The sequence below is a fragment of the Nycticebus coucang genome, chromosome 6 (assembly GCF_027406575.1).
Source record: "Nycticebus coucang isolate mNycCou1 chromosome 6, mNycCou1.pri, whole genome shotgun sequence".
Classification (NCBI taxonomy): domain Eukaryota; kingdom Metazoa; phylum Chordata; class Mammalia; order Primates; family Lorisidae; genus Nycticebus; species Nycticebus coucang.
In genome coordinates this window covers 116,448,007-116,466,092 of record NC_069785.1, presented here as the reverse complement: position 1 = coordinate 116,466,092, position 18,086 = coordinate 116,448,007, and the positions used below count along the sequence as shown (strand labels likewise).

The following is an 18,086-nucleotide window of genomic DNA, read 5'->3' as shown; positions in this document are numbered from 1 at the left end:
AATTCACTCTTTTTGTTCCCTTTTGCCCTTGTTTTTAAGTTTTTAGTTGAACCTCCTTCACTCTTGGCTTATCCCCCAGTTTTTGCCCCATCCTTCAGGGAAATAACAGTTGATTATGAAATGGTCACAGTCCAGCTGAGAAAGTTATTTATGAGCTCCAACCACATAAGAATAATTGCGTTTACTAACTTGATACTTTGGTTTCTGCATCTTGGAGTACAGGGTGCAGATTCTAATAGGAAGGCAGAGTGAGTTGTGTTAAAGATACATATTATCTAGAAACTTCAAAGCTTCCTTGAAAAAACAGTCAAATATCGGAGAGACAAGGGGCTTTTTCCTATTGATGTCTAGACCTTGTAATAGATGATGTAATACATGATGTAAAGGATGACTCCATTTCTCTCTGGTCACTCTGTGGTTTTTCTTCACAAGCTCAGATTTCTGTTAAGAAAAAAAGCAGGTCAAAGGTTGAGAACACTGCCTCTAGACTGGTGGTTAAGAGACCATTGTGCAAAAGCTTACCTCTCTGGAACTGAATCTTCAAGTACTCAGTTTAGGAAATATGTTGTTAAATATTAATTAAAATCCAGAGAAGACATATATTTCTATTTTTTAAATAAAACTATCCATTAGTTTTCAAGCCCAAATGTTATTTGTAAAGAATACAAGATGAAAATGCCCCTAATGAACTTGGCCTGAAATAGGACCTCTGTTCATGAATAATCTGTTATTGGGTTTAGAAAGGAAATCATGAGCTTCCCTCAAAGGTGACACACAGTTGAACTTGAACCTTCCTTAGTATAACCTCCCTCCTTCTCCCTTGAATGTTTCCAGCATTATGGGTTTGGTTTCTAATCTTATTTTGCTGTGCAAGCTACAAGAATGTCAGGTTTTTCTGACTATTCCTCTGCCTTCTAATTACCCTTTTAAGCAATGCTGATTGCAGGAAATTGCTATGGTGCAAGGCGGGTGTCACAACACACAGTGATTAAACCCGTGTGTGTCATTCACTGCCTGATTGAAGTAATCACACAGAGGGGAAAAGCTGATGAAGAACCTGCTAAATGTGCAGAGGGGGCTGTTGCTCATCAGTTGAGTTTAAGGAGCTTGAGTTAAGAATCAAAAGTGTGAGGGAGGCTTGTGGTTTTAGTCATTTTGCTTCATTCTGAATCCTTCAAGCTTCTGAGCAGGGCCTGGCTCTCTGAACATAATCCTGGTAAAAACAAGTTGTTGCTTTTTACCAAACACATGGTGCCCTGTGTACATGACTATAAAATAGCAGTTGAGCATATCAAGGGGAAAGATGCTACAATATAAATGGGACAAGCAGGTGAAAACAAAGTTATTCTTTTTCCTGGTGTCTGCAGAATGTTGACAGAGTAGTTAAGTTGAAGTGGCATTTTTTTTTTTATCATTTTAGTTCTATGTAGCTTGAAAGATATTTATATTATTTAGTAGTTCTGAAAAAGTATTTGTTTCATTTGTACATAGCAATTTGTGCTAGATAGAGTGGTTTATCTAGACAATACACTAACTATTTGAAACTTGTTTTCTGTCAAGGGTGTCCAACCTTTTTTCTTTATTCTCTGATGCACATTGGAAAAATAAGAGTTGTCTTGGACCATGCATTAAATACACAATTACTAATGAAAACTGATTAGCAAAACCAAGTCTGTGCATACTTCTCATGATATCTGACACCACAAATAAGGAGAAAAGTCCTCAAAATCAGCATGGGGGGGCACCCATTCTAAATCTTCTTGAACAATCCCATTTTCTTCCTGTCTTCTGGTTTTGTGCACCTGTGTGTGGCTGAGCATGGAAGAGCAGGCTGTGGACTCTCGCTCACTTGAGGCATAGGATCATCTGTGTTATTTAAACAAAGAACATGATGTGTCAAGTGCTGTAGTCAATGTGGAAAGCATCCAATAATGATTTTTTACCTCTTGTGTCTCCCCTAGGTACAGAACCCTGGTATTTCTATTTAATTAATGGATTTCTGAATTTCAACATAGCCTTTGCTTTGGCTCTTCTGGTCTTGCCACTGACTTCTCTTATGGAGCACCTGCTGCAGAGATTTCATGGTGAGTGGGGTAACAGGTGGTTGGCTTTCTGGGAGGAGAAGAGTAAGTAACAAGGTATACCCAGACCTGAAGAAGAACCTCACTCATTCTTATCCATGGTCTTCCTGTGGGAATGGTTGCCTTATTGAGTTTTCAGTCTGTATTTGCTGATTATTTGAACCTAGGTGAAGATTTGGTTAATTGTTGCAAATTGAACTGACATAAGAGAGCTTTGTTATCCTTTTAAGTTAGGAAGTCAGTGTAATTTGTTCAGTCACCCAGGGAGGCAAAAACATTTCTAACATTTTAGAAGGTAACAACTGGCCAGGCGTGGTGGCTGACATCTGTCATCCTAGCACTCTGGGAAGCTGAGGTAGGTGGATTGCTTGAGTTCAGGAGTTGGAAACTGGCCTGAGCAAGAGCGAGTCCCCATCTCTACTAAAAACAGAAAATGAGCTGGGTGTCATGGCAGGTGCCCAGTAGTCCCAGCTACTTGGGAGGCTGAAGCAAGAAGATCACTTGAGCCCAAGAGTTTGAGGTTGCTGTGAGCAACGATGCCATGGCACTCACAGAGTGAGACTCTTGTCTCCAAAAAAAAAAAAAAAAAGAGAAGATGACAGCCCTAGTTGAGTCTTCTATTTTTTAAAGAAATGTGTGTTAACCTGGTAGATTGGTTAAGATAATTCATGCTAGAGGCAAATACTCTTTGGAAAAGTATTCCAACCAAAAATTTAAAAAATGGAGCAAAAAAAGATTTCCCCAGATTTGATCCTGAAGTAAGAGGAGCCTGGTGCTTCTCCAAAGCCTGGCTGTGGAAGGTGTGGTTTGCCGTTTGTTTGGTCTGCTCCAAGTCTGTGTGCACAGCTGGTGTTTTCTCAAGTTGTCGTGGAGCTGGATATCTAGTGCCTATCTTTTCTTTTTATGGAAGAGAGATTTGAGCAGAAATTCATCTGAGGTTTGGAAAGAGATTTAATTTCAGACTTTTCAGTCTGATTTTGGATGCCATATGATTGATCTCCTCATTCTACCTTCGTTCTCTTTTTCTACTGGTAATGATTTATAACAACTTCACTGCGTTTTAATATTAGAGCAGCCTTCAGAGTCATTTGATTTGTGTTAGGACTTTTGTTTTAACCTAACCATAATGTCATTATCCTAACAAAATTAATAGTAATTCCTTAACATCATCCAGGACTCAGTTGATATTCAAATTTCCTAGATTGACTGGAAAAATAGCGTTTTGTAGTTGGTTTTAAGCAAAATCTAAATGAGGTTCACATGCTGAATTTGGTGTGATTTTACTTTAGCTTTATAAGAGGACCCCCATCTCACTTGTTTTCTCCCAAAGATTTCTTTAAAGAAATGAGGCCGTTCATTTTGCATAACGCCCTACATTTTGGATTCAGCTGTTTGATCCCTTGAGGTGTTAACTTATTCCTTTATGCCTTCTATTTCTTGAGGATCACTTTTCTTTTTTTGAAAAGTAACTTTTTCTGACTGTAAAAATAATTTATGAGGAGGGAAGAGGGGATGGGTAAATTCACACCTAATGAGTACAGTGCACAGTATCTGGGTGAGGGGCACTCTTACAACTTTGACTCAATCTGTGCAAAGCAAACTATGGAACAAAAATTTCTACACCCCCCATAATATTTTGAAATAAAGAAAAATAGGGCGGTGCCTGTGGGTCAGTGGGTAGGGTGCCAGCCCCACATACTGAGGGTGGCGAGTTCAAACCCGGCCCCCGGCCAAACTGCAACAACAAATAGCTGGGTGTTGTGGCGGGCACCTGTAGTCCTAGCTACTTGAAGACTGAGGCCAAGAGAATCGCTTAAGCCCAAGAGCTGGAGGTTGCTGTGAGCTGTGATGCCATGGCACTCTACCGGGGGTGACAAAGTGAGACTCTGTTTCTAGAAAAAAAAAGAAAAAGAAATGGGTCAGCACCTGTAGCTGGGTGGTTAGGGGGCTGGCCACATGCACCGGGGCTGGTGGGTTGAATCCTGCCCAGGCCTGCTAAACAACAATGACAGCAATAACAAAAAAATAGTCGCACTTTGGGGCACCTGTAGTCCCAGCTACTGGGAGGCTGAGGCAAAAGAATAGCTTAAGCCCAAGAGTTTGAGGTTGTTGTGAGCTGTTGATAGAGTGCTACGGCACTCTATCGAGGGTGACATAGTTAGAGACTTAGTCTCAAAAAAAAAAAAAAAAAGAAAGAAAGAAAAATAACGACCAACAAAAAAATTTATGTTGGCTGGGTGAGGTAGCACACACTTAGAGTTTCAACTGCTCAGGAGGCTGGCAGGCTGAGGAGGGAGGATTACTTTAGCTTAGGAGGAGCTCCACACCAGCCTAGGCAACATAGTGAAATAATAATAATAATTTATACTTGTGGAAAATTTGGAAATTCTTTGATGTAAGTAAAAACATAGGACATTAAACTGTTTTCTATAGCAGGAAATAATGTTATATAGCATAAACTACTAATGATTTAAAATGTGTAATGTCCACACATATCTAACTAGTAAGAGAGTGAGTACTTTGTGTTTTTTAAAATATTTTGATTTGTTTTATACAATATAAATAATATTTTTTTAAAAGAAAAAATATAAAAATACAGAGAAGCAGGAAGTAAATTACCCATGATTCCATCATGTTCCGCGGTGGTCGTGATTTTTATGTATTTTATGGAAGATATTTCAAAATATTTGGCTACATTGTAAAATCATTTTTTAGCCTTTATGGTACAAAAGAAAAAAAGACTGTTCACTTATAGATAATAAATAGATTTATTTTCTTCTAATTAAAAAATATTCCGACTTAAAATATACTATGTGGAAAAGTATAAATTCTAAATCATAGGATTTATCTAATAAAATCTTAGAGCAAAAAGTTTTAAAAATAATCTTACTATTGCAGTTCAAGAATTTTTATCCCTACAGAATTTTTGCAGCAATCTAGATAAGTCAGGAATGCTAGATAAGGCAGTGCTGAAGCTGGTCTGTGTGCTAGTCCTGATCTTGTAGTCGAAACTTGCTCATTACAGCATAGTAGACACCAGGGGGCACTATATACCTACCCTTTGCCGGGATCTGCACCACTCATTATCGCTAATACAAAGGCCGTAGGAGATGCCTTGGCTGTGGGTTGCGGGCTTATCACTCAGTGCTTATGAAGCTAACCACAGGAACTTTGCAGCAGGTTCTTGGGTCTTAGTGTGTGTTACATTCCTTTAGTTCTTTCACATGCTTTAAGTACATTTTGGTTCCAATTTTGGGATTCAAAGTGAATGAGTAGGGGGAGGAGACAAGATGGCTTACTGAAGCCAGCTTTCCACAGAGGCTCCCGTTCAGAAGGAGAGTTAAAGGACAAAAATTCAGCAAGTAACCTGGTGGATTTGAGCTGCACTAAGAGAGAAGGTTGTAGAATGCACGTCAACCCCGCTGAGGCGAGCTGCAACCACAAGGATACAAACAAAAGGTACAAAATCCATCACCAAGCAGACGGGAGTCCCCCCCCCCCCATGAGAACGGCTCAGAGTGCCCCACAAACAACCGGTCAGAGTTCAAAGGTCCTCCCACTACACTCCACGGGAGAGACCCTCTAAAAACTGGACCTACCTCCCCTACTGGGGTGCCACGGCATTCTCCTGCCAGGCATAAAACTGTATAAACTGTATATGGTCTCTACCTGGAATTCTGAGCTCCCAGCGCTCCCCTTTGCTCACACTGGGGTCTGGAGGCCAGTCCCAGTTGGTGGCGGAGAGGGGACTGCACCAGAGTGGCAGTTCCCTGAGGCACAGTGCGACAGCCGTCTTTTGGTGACAATACAGCCAGGCATAAAACTGTGTGAAGCTGTGTGTGTTCTCTGCCCACAACCCCAGGCTTCCAGCGCTCCCCTCGCTCCCCTCTGCTGTTGCTCCAAGGTCTGGAGGCCTGTCCCCCAGGGGTCCAGACTCTTGGGCGATTGCTCGAGGGGTGTAGACAGTGCTGGGCTGCAGCCTGTCGGTGCAGACTCTGGGGTGCGAGCGGAGAGAGGACGATTGGCTGGAGGGGAGCTACACCGGAGCAGTGGTTGCCTGAGCCATGGGGCGGCGGCCCTCTTTTGCTAGCAATACGGCTCACTACAGAATATTCTGAAGCCACACCCCCTGTCTCCCTGGGCAACCAGAGACTCTGAGTTTGCCTGAAGCAACATAAACTTGCAAACCAGGGAAACTCCCAGGGCGGGGCTGACCCAGAGGTCCGCTTTACTAAACCTAAGACGCACCTGGCCCTCAGGGGATCGTCAGCCTATAGACAATACAAGAGCAAAGACAAGCTGATTTGGAACTCAATTCAGCTTCTCTTCTACAGGGGAAACGCAGAGTTGTTCTGTTCTGTTCTGTCAGTAACATTAATCAGGGGTGAGACTGGACCTGAGTGAAAACCCCTCAACCTTCATCTAGTGCCTGAGGTGGTCAGGCCTCACCTCCTCCTGCTGGAGAGAGGCAGAGCGCAGCGGCCTGGCAGACTTCCTTGTGATTCAGGCAGGTACAAACTCCTGGAGTACCGATTCACTACAGGCAACTGGGTCAGCCAACTGCAGGGCTATCAGTGACTGGGTGTGAAGTGGTGCAAGGTGGGGAAGGAGGCAGCAACCTTCCCAGACTGATTTATAGGCTCCACGCAGCACTGGAGCAAGCTACACCAGAGTAGTCACTAGACCCATGTGATCCAGTTCCCAGAGACCTCTTAAACTCTCTCACCCAAGACAGGTGCAGACTGAGACAATTGATTTGGACATTTTTGAACTGAACCAATCACCTGAGGACAAATCAGGTGGTGCCCTAGGTGCACGGTGGTAGGAAGGTTTGATTTTTCTTTTCCAATTGTTTGCTGGTGGGGGGTGGGGTGACTTAATTGCCAATATTTCTCCACAGCTGAGACTTCAATCCAAAGTATCTGTTTCACCAGGGTGGAACAGAAACCAGCTAAAAACAAGGCAGAACCATTTAGCCCCACCACACCAGACAGGGCCCCAGTTTCTCAGGCCACAACACTGTACGGGCCCTCGACAAAGCCCCAGGGGAAAAAATCAGAGGGAGTAAAACAACCATGGGGCGGAATCAGCGGAAAAACTCTGGTAACATGAATAACCAGAATAGATCAACCCCCCCAAGGAAAGATATGGCAGATGCAATTGAAGATCCCATTCATAAACAACTGGCTGAGATGTCAGAAATCGAATTCAGAATTTGGATTGCAGACAAGATTAACAAAGTGGAATTAGGTATTCGAGGAGAAATTCAAAAGTTGTCTCAAGAATTTAACGAATTTAAAGACAAAACCACCAAAGACTTAGACACACTGAAGCAAGAATTTGCAGCCCTCAAAGATATGAAAAATACAGTAGAATCCCTCAGTAACAGAATGGAGCAAGCAGAAGAAAGGATTTCTGACATCGAAGATAAAGCCTTTGAATGCTCCCAAACTCTCAAAGAGGAAGAGAAATGGAGAGCAAAAATGGATCACTCTCTCTGAGAGCTCTGGGATAATTCGAAGAAGGCAAATATCCGAATCATAGGAGTTCCAGAAACAGATGAAGTGGCCTCGCTGGGCACAGAGGCCCTTCTGCATGAAATTATGAAAGAGAATTTTCCAGACATGCCTAGAGATTCTGAAATTCAGATAGCGGACAGCTTCAGAACCCCAGCACGGCTCAACCCCAATAAGACATCCCCAAGGCATATCATAATTAACTTCACTAAACTTACTATGAAGGAGAAAATCCTCAAAGCTGCCAGGAGAAGAAAATCCATTACCTTCAAAGGCAAGAATATGAGAATGACTGCAGATCTCTCTGCTGAAACTTTTCAAGCCAGAAGAGGGTGGTCACTGACTTTTAATCTCCTAAAGCAAAATAACTTTCAACCCCGGATCTTGTATCCAGCTAAACTGAGTTTCATTTATGATGGAGAAATTAAATACTTTAATGACATTCATATGTTGAAGAAATTTGCCATAACCAAACCAGCTCTTCAGGATATTCTCAGACCTATCCTCCATAATGACCAACCCAATCCTCTACCACAAAAGTAAACTCACTCAGAAACTTGGGATCAAACTCCAATTTCCACACTGGCGAAAGGATTAAAAATGGCCACTGGACTTTTGAAAAACTCGATACCCAAAACTTCACCAGACTTATCAATATTCTCCATTAATGTGAACGGCTTAAACTGTCCTCTAAAGAGGCATAGGTTAGCTGACTGGATACAAAAACTCAGGCCAGATATTTGTTGCATACAAGAGTCACATCTTAACCTAAAAGACAAATACAGACTCAGGGTGAAAGGATGGTCGTCCATATTTCAGGCAAATGGTAATCAGAAAAAAGCAGGTGTTGCAATTTTATTTGCAGATACAATAGGCTTTAAACCAACAAAAGTAAGGAAGGACAAGAACGGTCACTTCATATTTGTTAAGGGTAATACTCACTATGATGAGATCTCAATTATTAATATCTATGCACCCAACCAGAATGCACCTCAATTTATAAGAGAAACTCTAACAGACATGAGCGACTTGATTTCCTCCAGCTCCATAATCGTCGGAGATTTCAACACTCCTTTGGCAGTGTTGGATCGATCCTCCAACAAGAAGCTGAGCAAAGAAATCTTAGATTTAAACTTAACCATCCAACATTTGGATTTGGCAGACATCTACAGAACATTTCATCCCAACAAAACTGAATACACATACTTCTCATCAGCCCATGGAACTTACTCCAAGATCGATCACATCTTAGGTCACAAGTCTAACCTCAGTAAATTTAAAGGAATAGAAATTATTCCATGCATCTTCTCGGGCCACCATGGAATACAACTTGAATTGAGTAACAACAGGAATCTGCATACTCATACAAAAACATGGAAGTTAAATAACCTTATGCTGAATGATAGCTGGGTCAGAGATGAGATTAAGAAAGAAATCGCCAATTTTTTGGAACAAAACAACAGTGAAGACACGAACTATCAGAACCTCTGGGACACCGCAAAGGCAGTTCTAAGAGGGAAATTTATAGCAGTGCAAGCCTTCCTCAAGAGAACGGAAAGAAAGGAAGTTAACAACTTAATGGGACATCTCAAGCAACTGGAAAAGGAAGAATACTCCAACCCCAAACCCAGTAGAAGAAAAGAAATAACCAAAATTAGAGCAGAATTAAATGAAATTGAAAACAAAAGAATAATACAACAGATCAATAAATCAAAAAGCTGGTTTTTCGAAAAGGTCAATAAAATAGATAAACCTTTGGCCAACCTAATCAGGAAAAAAAGAGTAAAATCTCTAATCTCATCAATCAGAAACAACAAAGACGAAATAACAACAGACTCCTCAGAAATCCAAAAAATCCTTAATGAATATTACAAGAAACTTTATTCTCAGAAATATGAAAATCTGAAGGAAATTGACCAATACTTGGAAGCACGTCACCTTCCAAGACTTAGCCAGAATCAAGTGGAAATGTTGAACAGGCCCATATAAGTTCGGAAATAGAATCAACCATACAGAACCTCCGTAAAAAGAAAAGCCCAGGACCAGATGGTTTCACGTCTGAATTCTACCAAACCTTTAAAGAGGAATTAGTACCTATATTACTTAACCTGTTCCAAAATGTAGAAAAAGAAGGAAGACTACCCAACACGTTCTATGAAGCAAACATCACCCTGATCCCCAAACCAGGGAAAGACCCAACAAGAAAAGAAAATTATAGACCGATATCACTAATGAATATAGATGCAAAAATATTCAACAAGATCCTAACAGAATCCAGCAACACATCAAACAAATTATACATCATGACCAAGTCGGTTTTATCCCAGGATCTCAAGGCTGGTTCAATATACATAAATCTATAAATGTAATCCAGCACATAAACAAATTAAGAAACAAAGACCATATGATTCTCTCAATTGATGCAGAAAAAGCTTTTGATAATATCCAGCATCCCTTCATGATCAGAACACTTAAGAAAATCGGTATAGAAGGGACATTTCTTAAACTGATAGAGACCATCTACAGCAAACTCACAGCCAATATCATATTGAATGGAGTTAAATTGGAATCATTTCCACTCAGATCAGGAACCAGACAAGGCTGCCCATTGTCTCCATTGCTTTTTAACATTGTAATGGAAGTTTTAGCCACTGCAATTAGGGAAGAAAAGGCGATCAAGGGTATCCATATAGGGTCAGAAGAGATCAAACTTTCACTCTTCGTGGATGATATGATAGTATATCTGGAAAACACTAGGGACTCTACTACAAAACTCTTAGAAGTGATCAAGGAATACAGCAGCGTCTCAGGTTACAAAATCAACATTCATAAATTGGTAGCCTTTATATATACCAACAACAGTCAAGTTGAAAAAACAGTTAAGGACTCTATCCCATTCATAGTAGTGCCAAAGAAGATGAAATATTTGGGAATTTATCTAACAAAGGACGTGAAAGATCTCTATAAAGAGAACTATGAAATTCTAAGAAAAGAAATAGCTGAAAATATTAACAAATGGAAAAACATACCATGCTCATGGCTGAGAAGAATCAACATAGTTAAAATGTCTATACTACCCAAAGCAATATATAATTTCAATGCAATCCCTATTAAAGCTCCACTGTCATACTTTAAAGATCTTGAAAAAACAATACTTCGTTTTATATGGAATCAGAAAAAACCTCGAATAGCCAAGACATTACTCAGAAATAAAAACAAAGCAGGAGGAATTATGCTACCAGACCTCAGACTATACTACAAATCAATAGTGATCAAAACAGCATGGTATTGGCACAGAAACAGAGAGGTAGATGTCTGGAATAGAGTAGAGAATCAAGAGATGAATCCAGCTATTTACCGTTATTTAATCTTTGACAAGCCAATTAAAAACATTCAGTGGGGAAAAGATTCCCTATTTAACAAATGGTGCTGGGTGAACTGGCTGGCAACCTGTAAAAGACTGAAAGTGGACCCACACCTTTCACCATTAACTAAGATAGACTCTCACTGGATCAAAGATTTAAACTTAAGACATGAAACTATAAAAATACTAGAGGAGAGTGCAGGGAAAACCCTTGAAGAAATCGGGATGGGCGAGTATTTTATGAGGAGGACCCCCCCGGGCAATTGAAGCAGCTTCAAAAATACACTACTGGGATTTGATCAAACTAAAAAGCTTCTGCACAACCAAGAACACAGTAAGTAAAGCAAGCAGACAGCCCTCAGAATGGGAGAAGATATTTGCAGGTTATGTCTCCAACAAAGGTTTAATAACCAGAATCCACCGAGAACTCAAACGCATTAGCAAGAATAGAACAAGGGATCCTATCACAGGCTGGGCAAGGGATTTAAAGAGAAACTTCTCTGAAGAAGACAGGCGTGCGGCCTTCAGACATATGAAAAAATGCTCATCATCTTTAATCATCAGAGAAATGCAAATCAAAACTACTTTGAGATACCATCTAACTCCAGTGAGACTAGCCTATATCACAAAATCCCAAGACCAGAGATGTTGGCGCGGATGTGGAGAAAGGGAACACTTTTGCACTGCTGGTGGGAATGCAAATTAATACATTCCTTTTGGAAAGAGATACGGAGAACACTTAGAAATCTAAAAATAGATCTGCCATTCAATCCTGTAATTCCTCTACTGGGCATATACCCAGAAGACCAAAAATCATGTCATAACAAAGATATTTGTACCAGAATGTTTATTGCAGCCCAATTCATAATTGCTAAGTCATGGAAGAAGCCCAGGTGCCCATCGATCCATGAATGGATTAATAAATTGTGGTATATGTACGCCATGGAATATTATGCTGCCTTAAAGAAAGATGGAGACTTTACCTCTTTCATGTTTACGTGGATGGAGCTGGAGCATATTCTTCTTAGTAAAGTATCTCAAGAATGGAAGAGAAAGTACCCAATGTACTCAGCCCTACTATGAGACTAATTTAGGATTTTCACATGAAAGCTATAACCCAGTTACAACCTAAGAATAGGGGGAAGGGGGAAAGGGAAGGGGGTAGAGGGAACGGGATTGGTGGGATTACACCAGCGGTGCCTCTTACACGGGTATATGTGAAACTTGGTAAACGGTCTGTGAAGCTAGTGAATGATGCCCCATGATCATATCAATGTACACAGCTATGATTCAATAAAAATAAATTAAAAAAAAAGTGAATGAGTATTGCAGAAGAGGAAAAAAAACTTAATCAGTAAACTTCCTTTAAGAGCATTTTTGTATTTGCTTTGAACAAACTTTGTCCTTGGTGGCTTGATGGAAACCAGTAATGAGTTTGAGAATCCAACCATTTTTTTTCCCCTTTGATCTATGGCTATTTGAACAGACTGGTGTGTAGATAAGAGGATTAATGTATTAAACAGAACATAGGAATTAAAACCCAAGAAATGAGTTTATGTTTTATATATATATATATTTTTTTTTTTTTTTTTTTGAGGCAGAGCCTCAAGCTCTCACCCTGGGTAGATTACCGAGACATTACAGCTCACAGCAACCTCCAATTCCTGGGCTTAAGCGATTCTCTTGCCTTAGCCTCCCAATTAGCTGGGACTACAGGCACCCACCACGATGCTCGGCTATTTCTTGTTTGTAGTTGTCATTGTTGTGTGGCAGGCCCCAGCTGGATTTGAACCCGCCGGCTCTGGTGTATGTGGCTGGTGCCTTAGCCACTACCTTTAGTTTTAGTGGCAGAATTCATTAGTGGTAGATGGCTTTGTTTTCTTCACCCAGCATAGAATATATTATGTTTAATTACCCATAATTTGATTTTCATTTGTGTTCTGGCCAAATCCAGTATTATGCTTCCCTTTTATATTTTGGATCTCTTGATAGAACTAGAGAATATATTCCTCTTTCTACTTGAGGCGTTTATCGTGTTACTGCGTTGTAGACAGTGTGAATAAAAGAGTTGAAACATTTTTTTGTGAATACAAGAGTTGAAACTTTTTTTTTTTTTTTAAACAGAGTCTCACTATGTCTCTCTCGGTAGAGTGCCATGGTGTCATAGCTAACAGCAACCTCAAACTCTTGGGCTTAAGCGATTTTCTTGCCTCAGCCTCCTGAGTAGCTGGGACTATAGGTGCCCGCCATAACGCCTGGCTATTTTTTTAGAGATGAGGTCTCGCTCTGGCTCAGGCTGGTCTTAAACCTGTGAGCTCAGACAATCCATGTCCTGAGGCACACTTCAAATTTGAGATCAGGATAACATTGAAACTAAATGTACTGTTTTGTTCTAATATGTTGAAAGGTGGATATTTTTCTGTGTCTTGCAGTTCAGAATTTAGGCCACCCATATTGGCTTACCTTGGCTCCAATGTATGTTTGGTTTATAATTTTCTTCATCCAGCCTCACAAAGAGGAGAGATTTCTTTTCCCTGTATATCCACTTATATGTCTCTGTGGCGCTGTGGCTCTTTCTGCACTTCAGGTGAGTTTCAGGGAATAGCATTATTCTGTTTCGCTTATTAAATAATTGCTCACAAAACTTAAGTGGGAATTATTGAATGCTTTCACCTAAGGTATTTTATCTACAGCATTAAACCTGATACTGATCATATTATTAAACTTTATACTGATTGCTTAGATGTTTATCATACTCTTATTTGCTGATTACATATGTTTGCAGTGTTAATTTGTCAACAAGAATCTAATCGCAGAATTCCATTCTGTGGCAGAGCTAATAGAACATCTGCTCTTCAACGAATAGATCGGACTAAAACTTGCTTAAGAGTTTGGGGATTATAGCAGGCAGGCAGCAGTGTGGGGCACTTTGTAATCCTGGTTTAAAATCTGTCTAGGTCAATTCCCAAAGCTAATTGTGACTTTGAATATGTCTGGACTTAAAGTTTCAGGAACTTTGGAACCCTTTCTTGCCCGTTGCAATTGGCAAAAAAAAAAAAAATAATAATAATAATAATAATAATTAGGATAATAGCTTTATGTTTATTGATGGGGGAGATTGGTGTGCTCTCACTTAAAGGGCACAGTATAGGGGTGTATGGCACACCTTTGGGGTGCAGGACACAATTACAAAAGAGACTCTACCTAACAAATAGAAAAATTGTGACCTGGTTGTTGTACCCTCACAATAACCTGAAATTAAAAAAAAAAAAAAAAAGCTATATATTTCTCAATATATTTGTTGAGATAGGATTGACAGATCATACAGTTCACCCATTTAAATGGTGATACACTTATCACAGATACGCACCACCACCACCACAGTCAATTTTAGAACATTGCATAATCCGAGAAACCCTGTACCCTTTAGCTGTTGTTTCCCCCACCTCCAGTCTCTTCTCATGTCTTCCCAGCCTTAAGTGATCCCCAATCTACTCTTTGTCTTTGTGGAATTGCCTACAGGTGCAGTGGCTCACACCTGTAATCCTAACTATGAAAGACTGAAATAGGAGGATTCCTTAAGCTCAGGAGTTTGACATCGGCCTCAGCAAGTGTGAGACCCCCATCTCTACTAGAAATAGAAAAATTAGCTGGCAGTGGGAGCTGTAGTCCCAGCTACTTAGGAGGCTGAGGCAGGAGGATGGCTTGAATCCAGGAGTTTGAATCCATGTGCCGTGAGCTAGGCTGATGCCATGGCACTCTAACCTTGGGCAACAGAATGAGACTCAGTCTCAAAAAAAAGGAAAGATTTGTGGATATTTCATATAAATGGAGTCACAAAATATGTGATCTCTTCACTTGGCGTAATGTTTTTAAGGTTTAGCAATGTTAGGGTAATTGTTTTAAAAAACAATTTTCATTGTAAAAGTAATTGAACTTCATTGCAGATAATTTAGAAAGTAGTAAAAGAAAAATCAGTCTCACCACCATAACAAAAACAACTTTCAGCGTTTCAGAATTATTATGATTGTGATAATAAATGTGCATATAATTTTATATCCTTTAAATTTAATATTATATTATTAAATTCTCTATGTTGCCATAATCTGTACTCATCATTTTAATTGCAGTATAATATTCTGCTGACTTGGATATAATATATAACTTTAGTATGAAATATGTAATATGTAGACTTGATTATAGTAAAATGTAATGATCGAATATAATTCACAGCGGAATTTAGGTTGCTCATGTATTCAATATTATAAATACTGTTAGGATAAATATTTTCATTTAGATATTTGAATTGGGACAGATTCCCCAAAATATGAAAAGGGTTCAAACAGATTTATGGCATTTGTTACATATTGCAAAATTGCTTTCCAAAAGTGGTTTCCATCTTGGAGGGAAGGCAGGGAGGAAAGAAATCTGAGGAGAAGACACTCAAAGACAGCAGACTCCATGCATGTATGTGTATATTACAACAATGATCTAGTTCATGAGGTATTTCAGCAGATAATTAACAGCACCTTCCTAGTGTTTTATGAGGGGAATTCTTTTTTCTTGTTTGGTCATGAAACAAGATGGTGTGGCTGTTTGGTTGATACTAAAACCTTTGATGAAAACTTGTTGGTAAAAAAATAAAGATTAATGCTTTTTATATTAAAACAAATTTAAATATTTCATATATCAGAGAAAACTATCAAAGCATTTTTGTTTAAAAAAGTTTAAAAAAATAATTTATTAGGACTTAAATGCTAACAAAATATCCAGATAATTTTCCTGTGAAGCTAGTGAGATTTTGTTCTTGGCCAACTCTCTGGCTGGCCAAGACTACATTACTCAGTCTTAGAGGAGCTGGCTTTCCTCTAAGAACTTGGAGTTAGTACCTTACTAAGTGTTCGCAAATGCTCAGACCCTCAATAGAAACTCTTTTTGGCTTCTTGTGATTGTGTATATTCTGGAGGGCATATCTTCTTTTATCAACACAGTTTTCTTTCCTTCTATAATAGAAATGTTACCACTTTGTGTTTCAACGATACCGTCTAGAGCACTACACTGTGACGTCAAACTGGCTGGCGTTAGGAACCGTCTTCCTGTTTGGGCTTTTATCGTTTTCTCGCTCCGTGGCCCTGTTCAGAGGTAGATGTGCTGAGGATCTCTTAGCCACCACACTCACAAGGCACTTCACTTCAGGCTTTACACGATGCACGATGGTTTAATACCTGTTTGGCTTACAGTAGGAAGAGGCCTTTTCTAAAGGGAAAACCTTAGTAAGTGGGATGTCACTTTTGTACTTTAGGATAGACGAGAAGATTAATCCCCTTTAGTGTGATTAACCATAAATCTTTTTTGTCTTTTTTTTGTTGATTTTTTTTCCCTTTTAATGGATGCTGATGAATTAAAGAAGCCTTAAAATGCAAATTAGAGCCTAAATTCTCATGATTATACTCTTATAATGAAGTGGATCTAGAACATTAAAATATGTTCAAGGAATATAAAAAGGCAGAAGGGTGTAGAAAAGGGCAAGAAAGCAAATTATTTTTGGCAAAATAGGGCCTCTGTGTAACCAACTTTGCAACTGGAGAGACATTTTATATCTGTAGAGCAGGCTTCCTGCTGGAATTGCTATGGCCTTTCACACTCTTCAAATTTCATGTGGATTATAATGGGATGTTAACATGTATTATCATTAAATGTCAGCGTTTCGTCTTACTCATCTTTGGCTTTCACTAACTATTCTCCATTCCAGGATATCATGGGCCCCTTGATTTGTATCCAGAATTTTACCGAATTGCTACAGACCCAACCATCCACACTGTCCCAGAAGGCAGACCTGTGAATGTCTGTGTAGGAAAAGAGTGGTATCGATTTCCCAGCAGCTTCCTTCTGCCTGATAAGTAAGTTGTCTTTTTAATTCCCAGAGTTTTCAATCCAGGGGTAAATATAGCAATTCTGTGGCAGTATCTTCTTAATTTCATTTAATTTTGGAGTTTTCACAGAAAGTTGTTGAATTGTTTACCATTTCAGAGAGTCCGGGGATCTATGCTGTGTGCCCACCTCCTGTATTCATTAGGTTGAGTCCTAAACAGGTGTCTGGAGTCTTCTGAAAATGCTTTGAGCACCAGGCTAGTGGCTCTTCCTGTGGACTCATAATTACATTTCTATAATTATCTGATATTAATCCACTTCTAAAAGTGGTCTAGAAACTCCAGCTAGAAGAAATTTTAGAAATTTTAGGTTTTTAGAGAAGAAAATTTTCCCATCGAACCACAGTAAAAGTTTTCCACTAATGTATGGACTTTGGAGAAAGCTATGGTTAAGGTGTCTCTGCTGGTTTTCTTTATGCTGTCTGTTGTTAGATGTGGTGGCACAGGCCCTAGAGTTCCTTGTATTTTGCTTAATTTGGCCAGAGAAGAGTCCTGGCCAAAAGTTTAGGAAAGGGAAATCTGGTGAAGATGAGTTATGTTGTTCCATTTGAGGACTGTCTTTAGCAACTTAGCTTTATCTAATGCTTAATAAAAACCCTGTATCAGTCATTAATAATTAGATTAAATTAAAACTTGTTTTCTAAGTGTTGATTTTGGCCTTTGCCTCTTTTTTTTTTTGTTACAGTTTTGGCTGGGGCCGGGTTTGAACCCGCCACCCTCGGTATATGGGGCCGGCACCCTACCCACTGACCCACAGGCACCGCCCATTGTCCTTTGCCTCTTAACATTTGAGATTGTTTCAGAGCTATCAGATATTTTTGAGGCTTACTCAGGAACAAGATATTTCTCTAACAGTGTGTTCTTAGTGCCACACCTTATGTTTCACTCTTTCTCTACCCACCTGATGAATTTGCTTTAACTTTGACAAGTCCCTCTGATCATGTGGTAACCATGACACTTTCCTGATTGTTTGATGGTGTGGCTGTTTGGTTGCGAATTTCACTGCTGAGAGTTGATGAAATGGGTCAAGAGATCTGTAGCTATACATTTCTCAATGATTTTGGACTGATTGGTGACCTCTGCCTCTGTGTTCCCTGGTTGAGGTTTTAGCAGAAATATTTTTTTCTTCAAGTGAAATGTTTTTCATGTTCCCATGATTTTTTTTGATTTGTTTGTTTGAAGTACATTTAGCAAT

At 39.6% G+C, this 18,086-nt stretch overlaps 1 protein-coding gene across 3 annotated transcripts in view; it reads left to right on the top strand.

The window, feature by feature from the left end:
- The window catches only part of ALG9 (ALG9 alpha-1,2-mannosyltransferase), a 113,519-nt gene that overhangs the window by 38,823 nt on the left and 56,610 nt on the right, over positions 1 to 18,086 (top strand). For all 3 annotated transcript variants that reach the window (XR_008380603.1, XM_053593680.1, XM_053593681.1), the window contains exons 9-12: positions 1,962 to 2,084; positions 13,394 to 13,548; positions 15,974 to 16,103; positions 16,714 to 16,861. Coding sequence is in view for 2 of the 3 variants with exons in the window: in XM_053593680.1 (XP_053449655.1) it covers positions 1,962 to 2,084; positions 13,394 to 13,548; positions 15,974 to 16,103; positions 16,714 to 16,861 (556 nt within the window). In the remaining variant the exon portion in view is untranslated. The remainder of the gene's footprint in view (positions 1 to 1,961; positions 2,085 to 13,393; positions 13,549 to 15,973; positions 16,104 to 16,713; positions 16,862 to 18,086) is intronic.